General features: G+C 40.2%; 1 protein-coding gene across 1 annotated transcript; it reads right to left on the minus strand.

Annotated features, from left to right (window-relative positions):
* Window positions 1–448: 448 nt before the first annotated feature.
* LOC309609232 (uncharacterized protein) lies at window positions 449–1,267 on the minus strand. Its single transcript, XM_082350466.1, has one exon. The coding sequence runs from the start codon at window positions 1,232–1,234 to the stop codon at window positions 761–763; it is 474 nt and encodes a 157-aa protein (XP_082206592.1). The 5' UTR covers window positions 1,235–1,267; the 3' UTR covers window positions 449–760.
* Window positions 1,268–9,613: the final 8,346 nt, after the last annotated feature.

Below are 9,613 nucleotides of genomic sequence, written 5' to 3' on the forward strand. Positions count from 1 at the left end.
TCTGGGAAGATCCCACATGCCGCGGAGCAACTGGGCCCGTGAGCCACAACTACTGAGCCTGCGCGTCTGGAGCCTGTGCTCTGCAACAAGAGAGGCCGTGATGGTGAGAGGCCCGCGCACCGCGATGAAGAGTGGCCCCCGCTTACCGCAACTAGAGAAAGCCCTTGCACAGAAACGAAGACCCAACACAGCTATAAATAAATAAATAAATAAATAATAAAAATAAAGGAATTCCTTAAAAAAAAAAATGAAAAAAAATTCAAAATTGAGTTTTTATTAAAATTTAAAGGAATGTTACATAAAAAAACTTTAAAAAGTATCTCTCATTCTTGTACAGTGATCAGTATTGACGTTTAGTATTAGTTGAACTAGTTAATATTTATATATTTATTTATTTATTTATTTATTTATTTTAGAAATATTGCTTTATTTGAGAAACTTACTTCCAAATTACTCTTATGTGTTTTAAAAAGTCATAAAGAACATCCAAGAAGAAGACATACACAGTTTCCATAGGAATAAGGACAAAAAAATGGGGTTGATGATTGCCCCAAATGAAATTTCCTAAAGGAGAAAATGTAATATTTAACCTTTTTTTGAGGCAGGGTAAGTGAACTACACACATCATAAATAAAACTTTCTTACTTTACAAGGAGGAGGGACTGTGATCCTGTTTTTGATGCATATTAAATACAAAATACAAAATCCACTGTTCTGATCAAGATGAGGGGAAAAAAATCATTCTTCAATATTTCAATTCTCATGCAATAAAATCCAAAGGTCTGTTGAATCCACCTTTTCGATTCATGTACTGCCTATACTTCCTCTTCTGAGACACATTTATGGCATAGGCATTTACAGAGCCATCCACCTTTTTCCCTTTTGTGGAGTCAAAGGAGGCAAATCCCATTAACTTCATCATTTCTATTTCTTCCTCTGTTTTGCCCTCCAAGTCTTCCTCAGTTATCTGACGTTCTTTGCTCTTCGTTTCTTTTGTTTCTTTCTTCTCCTCATCTCTTCTTTCTTTTAGTCGAGAAGGGGAAGGAGATGTGGATCTATGTCGTCTTGGGGACCTGGAACGTCTTCTGTGCGGGGATCGAGAGCGGCTTCTTCTCCGATTTCGCTCTCGGGACCGGGACCCTTCTCGGCGCCTGCGTTCTCTCTCTCTCTCTCGGGAGGTGGACCGGGACCACCTACGCTCCCTCCGCGGGGACCGGCTGCGGCTGCGACCCATTCGGAGTCCTCCCCAACCTCACGCCGCCCCGGAAATGACTGTCTAGTTAATATTTATAATTCTATTTATTTAAAATGAGTAATAGTAAAAAGGCCTAAAATTGATCATGCTTTCGAGAGCTGTAAATCAGTAAACTAAATTATTACTATGTAAAAATTTTTGTTAGGTTTTGGATCTTTTGCCTATGGTTCTACCAAGATAATTAAGGTAGGATGATAATAATACTAATGGCTACCATGTGTCAGTTGCTTTAGCTGACAACTCTGTTAGGCGGGTTTGATTATCCCTGTTACAGATGAGGAAACTGAGGTCCTAGAAGCTGTTAGTTGCCCAAAGCTAAAGTTAGTTGGCTAAAGGTCAACACTAGAGTCAATTATCTCTCCAATGTACCAGGCTGCTTCCTGATTCAGCAGTGCTGGAAGAAGAACAAAACTGTGTGGGATACTTGTTAATAAAATAGGAGCCTAACAATTGAGTGTCTGAAACAATTCTTGAATCATAAATTGTATAATTGCGTCTTATAGTTGGGCAAAAGAGTTAATTTCTAAGATTTCAAAATGTTCTCCAAAAACCAGAGTAGACACATTTGTGGTGTGCAAAATGAGACAGTTGCTAATTCTAGGACCCTAAGAGAAATCTCAACATCAAACTTGATACGAGAAAACACTGATCAACAAGAAAAGAAGGCAAGGAAGCCGTTACTCAGTCAAAAGTCAGGGAACGACTGTGCCCCAAAAGACCATGAAAGAAAATGTGAGAATAAGATCTTAGCTCTTCTTCCCCGATGGGAAACTAGTTAAGGGGGGTTTTAATTTAGGGTGTGGGGACTGTAAGGGAGCTTGGGCGAGCACAGCTATATGACAAATATTAATGTCCATCGCAATTCTCAAACTGAAAAATTCAGGTCAGCCTGGAGGTGAAGCTACCTCCAAATGCAGCAGCCTTGTTTGGGACTTGCTGGTAAAGCCCTGCCTCAGCAAGGGAAGTCATCTGAGGCTACAGAGACGTCCACAATCCAAAACAAAGAGACGTTTGTCAATAGAGAACAGACTTGTGGTCGCCAACGGGGAGGGTGGGGGAGGGAAGGATTGGGAGTTGGGGATTAATAGATGCAAACTAGTATATATAGGATAAATAAACAACAAGGTCCTATGGAATAGCACAGGAAACTATAGTCAAGATCTTGTGATAAACCATAATAGAAAAGAATATGAAAAAGAATATATCTATGTATAACTGAGTCACTTTGCCATACAGTAGAAATTAACACAACATTGTAAATCAACTATGATTCAGTAAAATTAAGGGAAAAAAAAGAGGTGTTTGTCAAAGTATCTCTATATTTTAGGACAAAGCCCCAGTAGATTTTTCTGAGATTCTACCCAAGCCAGAGGTATCAAAATCCAATCTCAGGACATCCTGGTCAGAGCAGCCTTCCAGCCTCTTCTATTTGCTAACCAACTTTTGTGTGGTCTCATAATGCTCAAAAACTTGGCATCCCTATCCTCCTTTTCCTCCCCCCTCTTCCTTTCCACCCCCCAACTGCCCACCAGACCTTTACTCCAAACCTCATCCACCCTCAAGCCACACTGCACTTACCTTCAGGTAATGGAATTTGTAGAAAGAGACTCAGCTTGATCTATATTAAGCCCAATTGCAAAAAGGTGGAATAATCATATGGTGCTTGCCCAGGGACAAGGTAGTTTTTAAGAGAATCTGTAGTGGGGTGAATGTCACTTTCTTTTATGCTGAGGACACAGGATTACTGTCAATAACCCATTAGAATTGAGTTTTTAAAAAATTGAGGTAACAGTCAAATAGCATAAAATTCACCTTATAAACCATTTTAAAGTGTATAATTCAGTAGTTTTCAGTACATTTACAATGTTGTGCAAACACCATCACTATCTCATTCTAGAACACTATCTCATTCCATCATTCCCCCTCCCTTCCCGAAAAAATCCCAGGCCTGTTAGTAGTCGATCCCAATTCTCAATCCTTTTTGAACTCACATGTCCTAACAGAATTTTACTGAGTTTTGTTTCTTGTAGTTTATATTATGAAAATAATAGGGTGAATTGTTTTATTCATTTTTCCAGCACGAAATTATGTTTTACTGTTGTTTGTGCTTTTTCAAACTATAGGTGCCTCCCAGATTCTGTTGAGCAAATCTGTCTCCTGTGGGCATCCTCTCTTAGCAATCGGATTTGGCTCTATTAGATTTGATGATGTTTGTGAGAGGTACATATTTTATGTGGATGGCTTTTGTATGGTCAACTGCTTCTTCCATGAGTAAGTTTTTGTTTTTTCCACCTAGCTCAAGTTAGAGTTAATGTCTCTAGTGATTTAGATAAAACTCTTAACATTAAAAATTTATGGATCCTATTTGCAAAAAATTGCTTTTCATAAATGAAATATTTTTTCATGATAACTTAATATGTAAATTTCAAATTAGGACACAGATTTTTCTGTCACATATTTTTTTCATCCTCTTTCTATCGCTTTGAAAGGAGTATCATAAATCCCTTAAAATCTTGGGGTTGATGTTAGCCTTATTTATTGATATAACAATGACTGTCCACTTTTTAGCAATTTTATTGTGGTTTAAAGTTCCAAGTCCAGGCTACATGAAGTCAGATCTGTAGACCTTTCTAACCAGAATCATCCAGTAGAACCATAACATACATGAATTTTAAAGACCTGGATATATCCTCAAATGCACATGCAGACACTTCATGGAATGTGACCATCCACTTCAACACAAACTTTAAGTTTTAAAATAAAGTTTTTTATTAGTTTATAGTACTAAATCCTAACAAACACTACTGGCCTATAAAATACCCATATTTATGAATCAAAAATTCCTAATCAGGGCTACATCTAATAAGAAAGATGGTGCATACCAATAACACATTTCATTACTACAGAGGAGAAGTAATAAAGTCATAAGGATGTTATATCCGTGAGGACATTCAGTTGCAAGTGAAAGAAGCCTAAATCAATCTAGATTCAGGAAAAAACCAAAACCAAAAACAAAACTCCCCCCAAAAAACCAGGGAAATTTAGTGGTTCATGTAACTGAAAAGTCTAAGTGAATTCCAGCTTCAGGCACGTCTGGAGCCAGGTGTTAAACACTGTAATAAATCTGTCTTGTGCCTTCTCTTGGCTCCACTTTCCTTTTCATTGACTTCACTTTCAGGCTCCCTTCCTTGGTGCAGGGCTCCCCAGCCGCATCTGGCATCTATCCTCCAAGCTTCAAGTCTTAGAGAATGAGGAATCCTATTTCCCAGTGTTGCCAACTAAAGTCCTGTAGTTGAGTTTCACTGGTCTGTCTTCAGGCACTTATTCATTCCTGAACCTGTCACAGAAGCCAGTGGGATACAATACTCTGAGAATTATTAGAGAGTGGGTACATATCCACTGACCCATATGGACTGAAAGCAGGGGAAGGATGGTCCTCAAGATAAGTCAGGATTCTATAACAGAAGAAAGGAAAAGGGACGCTGGGCAAGCACAAACAGATGCCCAGACGTATGCTTTCCAGGAACTGGATTAACTCCCCCATATATCCTGGTGGGTAAACCAGAACTAACGTGTGGCACAACTCCAGGGGACACCATTCATACTGTATTCACGTAGGTGAAATGCACAACATAGTAGCGGTTGTGTGTCCCCTTTGCCCTGGGACAGGAGGGCTAGATCAACACCAGACATCAACCTGGGAAACAACTTTTCTAAGGCCAGTACTGTCTCAAAGAATTTGTTAGACAATCTACCACTACATGTCCACTTCTGTAATTCCATTATTTCCCTAAGTCTTAGACAGACATTACTTTCCTGGAGCCAGTGCTAACAAATGTGGCTTGATTACGGTGCCCTAATGATGCAACTGCATTTCATACTTGTGGACCTTGGTACCAGTGGCTAAATTAACTCATATCTGAGAAGAATGTTATAAAAAGGTTTTTTCTGTGGAAGCATGATTTAAAACAGGGATGCAGGCCTAGAGGTCTTTGCAAAGTGATCACACAAGTGATTACAAACCCTTGATATAATCACCAGTCTTTTTGGAAACACAGCACGACATCATGGCAATTACTGTACTTTTTTCTTTCTCCTATAAAAATCGCTCAATGAAGCATTTTCAGTTCTCTATTTATAATTATTCCCATGTTTTAATGTTATTCCCAAGTGCTTTTACTTCCTAAAATTTTAGAATTTGCTATTCAGGGCTGCTGCTGTTTAATTTCAGTCATCTCACCTCTAGCAAAAATATTAAATCTGATCAATATTGTGTTACTTCAGGTGATAGTAGGTGTTCAGTAAATGCCGAATACACAGATTATTTCCTGGAATAATTTTGTTCATGTCTTTTCTCAAAAATGAATGATAAATACTACGAAGAAAATAAGCAAATTTATATAAATAGAATTTTTAAATAATAGGAAGTTTCAAGGGAGCTACTTTAGATTAGATGGACACAGAACATCTTGCTGTGGAGGTGATGCTGGTAAAGTGAGACATCAGTGATACAAAAGAGGAAGTAACACAAAGGTGTTACTATTCCAGGCTGAAGGAACAGTAAGTGCAAAGACTCCAACACGAGAATGAATCTGGTTCTTTAAAGAAAAGAAAGAAGGCTGGTGTGACTGACATGTGGTGTGTGATAGAGGGAGAAAACAAGAAAGATGATGTCTGAGAAATAGGGGCATGTCAGGAACACAAGCAGGGGCTCCCACAGACATTGGTTCATTGCTTCTTTTCTGTGAAGTTTTCTGCGTTTCTTGACCAGGGGGACTCTTCTGTGTATGACAAAGCAGAAGGCATTCTAAGCCCATGAATGTTAGTGTTGGCCAAGGTATGATAGGATCCACACTGAGAATAACTGCCTATTGCCATGGAAACAGATCATAGCTCCCTCCAAAATGGAAGAAGTCCAATGAAATGAACTTGTCACCAAGGCTGCTGGACTTACACGTGTTTTACGTGGGGTTCCCCCAGAGGCTGACACTAAGACAAGGATTTGTGCTAAGGAGGTGATCCCTGGAAGTACTTGGATGCTTTATTCTAAATCTTCTTAAATTCTAGGTTCCATCCTCAAGGTTCATTGGCAAAGCCCTTCCCAAAACTTTCACACCAATTTTCAGTGTTGCTTTTTTAAAGCCTCTGACCATATAGCCAGTGATTGTTTTAGAGCCTGACTCAGGTCATGTTTTCTTCAAGTCGAAGTACACGATAAAAGGCATTGCTTGAAATCCTGCCTGATGAGATTTGCTCTGTGCTGTCCTTCAAGATAACCGTGAATATAGGGGCTGTGGTATACAATAGTACACTTCCAGCTGGTAGTTCATATTGTTCAACAACATCTATAAGCCAGGCTTAACTTTTTCCATTCTCAATTAATTGGCCAACAACTCTCCACAAGGGCAAAGGGACAGACTGGTAGGGGCAAAGAGTGGGAATAGGGTAGTTAAAGGCACAGAGTGGGGAGAAATCTGCTTACACAAAGTCAAAGCGCCTTCATGACCTGCTCTGGTCCCATCTAATGGAGTGCTACTGGAAATGGCAACTTTATGAGTAGGTGGATTAGATAGCACCTGATGTCTCAGGGTCTCCAACATACCAGTAGCAAATGGGAGCTGTTTCGCAAAAGGAAAATAGTAATCTTCCTGAAGGGGGTATGGCCGTGTTCCAAAATCCTGTGGGCTTCCATTGTGATTCTCCTGGAGAGACTTGTTTCTGACTTTAGTATTCCAATCTTTCAGATACTTTGAGAGGGCTGAGCAGCAGAGCTTCTTGGACTACAGCCTGGGCCACCTAAAGAGACTGGTTTTGCACTGCCAACTTTTTAGGTCACCTGGTAAAAAAATAAGTGCAGAACACCTGTATGCTATATGCTGTCTCTAAAATCCAGGGCACCACGGGTACCGTGCCTTTCTTAATTGTACAACAGGCAAGGTATAGCAATTTGTCCTTAACACTGAAGGGGCTATCTCAACATGTGCTAGACCATTGAATCCCCGAGAAATTCACTAAGGAGTCAAGTCCCTATATTTCTATGAGATTCAGATTCTATCCTTGGCATATTTGTGTCTTACCAAGGCATTTGGGTATCTGATATTTCCTGCTCTGCATCAACATAGTGGACTAATGAGACATCCTATGGTTTGGTGAGGCATTAAATGTCCTCGTGTAGCAAATGGCTAGAATTGACATCCATTGGACAGATTTGTCAAGCTATTTCTGTCCCTGCCAGGTAAAAGCAAACAACAGCTGATGGACTCTACAAACCAAAATGGGTAGAAATGCAGTGGTTAGACCAATAGTTAACACATCAAATGCCAGATGCTGTATCAAGTTGCTCTACGAGAGAGAACATTGAATAGCATCTACAATTCAGATCACCTCAAGATTAAGTTTTATCTTAAAGGCTGCTGTCATCCTCCAAGACCTATCAATCTTTCTCACTGGTCAAATGGAAGTACACTGTATATTTGGGGATGACAGGAATGACCACATTTGCATCTTTCTACCCTTTGATGGTTGTATTTAACTCTGTAATTACCCCAAAGATACACTGCTTTTTCACTTATTATTTTGGTAAGGAAGGAATGCTCCAGTGGCTTCCCCTTGGCCTCCTACCAGAAGAACACTTACTCCTCAGGGCAGGGAGCCAATGTTGAGATTCTGCAAAGGGTGTCCAACCATCTACACTTAGGAACTGAAGAAATAAAACAAGGGGTGGGGAAAAGGGAAGGAGTTCAGTTGTTCCCATGGGCTTATAGTGAAATGGGGTCCAATCTGCTGCCCATAGCCTGTATTTTGATCAGTAGGCCATGGTTTTCTCAGTCCCCCCAAAGTTGGTGCTAATTTGGAACAAGTATCCACTGAAACTTTGGATATTTCTTTTTTCTAAGTACACATATCTATTAATATCACACAGCCCTTAAGTCAAGGGTTCTAGCCCTGAGAATTAACTCAGGTGTGAGAATTAAGAGAGAAGCTGTGATCTAGCTCGATTCAAGTGACTATAACCTAGACCTGCAAAGTTGGCTTTAAAAAAAAAATTGGATTAAGAACTAAGGTAGCTGCCTGTTGCTTTCATTCCTAGAGGCCCTACGATAACTTTACCATAGTCAGAGATTGTTGCAGATCAGACCATTCCCTAATTACCACCTCTGTCCACCTTCTCCCTCCCCATGAAAACCACACCCATTTTTTTTTTTCTAATAGGTGAACCTCCAGCATACCCGACCCAGAAAGAACTCCAGCCAGGACAGAACTTCTAACTGCTCACAAGCTTCCCTTGCCCATCTATTCCTAATAGCATTAGAAAGCAATGTTTTAGGCCCTGACAGAAAAGTCAGTGAAGTGGTAGACAGAGCATACGAAATCTCAGTCTAGCACAGGCCAGCTTTTAGTGTGTGGTGCTGTGCTACACTGGTCAATCAGCAAATTGCAGACAGCTGCCCAAAATAACACATTGAACATAGTATCTCCTGAGGGCACCAAACTCAACCTGAATTCAGCCCTAAGTTAAGGGATACTCAGCAGTGAGGCTGTGGGAAAACTTTAATTTCTTATGATTGAGAAAGTTTCAGAACTCTTTGTCTTCAGAACTAGTTTGGTGTGTTTTTTTCTTTAGCTCAGTGGTTTCAGAACCTTGGCTGCAATGGAATTATTGAGGGGTGGGGAGGGTAGAAGGGTAGGCTTTAACAAATATTGATGCCTGGATCCCACCCTCAGAGATGCTGGTTTAATAGCTTGGGCCACTAGAGCTTTAAAAACGCCCCAGGTGACTAATGTGCAGCCAAAAGACATTCTAATTCCTTCCAGATATCCCTATACCAACAGTTAGCTCCCCACTCTATCCCTTAATTTTCACATAAGAAACCTGAGGAGTTAGCCAGGTCATACACTGCCCTGGGTTTCACAATGCCTTGAGTCGAGATTTGGGGATTAAGGTTCATTCTCTCCCTTAAATTATCCAGCGCCCTTGAAAGCAACCATCTGACTCCAAAATCCTTGCATTCTTTTTCCATCACCGCTAGATTGTTCTATGGTGGCTGGTAACCAGTATCCAAGGGCCTTATCCTCAGGGGCTTCGTGGATCCTGGCGATTAAGGACAAGAGCCTGATAAGCTGATTACTGCAACTGCTAGCTTTCCAACCAGAATACAGAGGGAGGTGGCACTGCCTTTTCATCCTACCCAACATAACCAGTTCCAAAGATTCCTTATTTCCCTGAAGGTCTTTTGCCTACAACCCATTCTTTGGAACCAATCTGGACATTAGTTAAAGCTCTTTTGTTTGCAAGCAAAAAAAAAAAGTCAGTGACCTTACTTAGCTTAAAGAAATAAAAATATATTAGAATAGATG

Source organism: Balaenoptera borealis (assembly GCF_965194805.1).
Source record: "Balaenoptera borealis genome assembly, chromosome: 13".
NCBI lineage: Eukaryota > Metazoa > Chordata > Mammalia > Artiodactyla > Balaenopteridae > Balaenoptera > Balaenoptera borealis.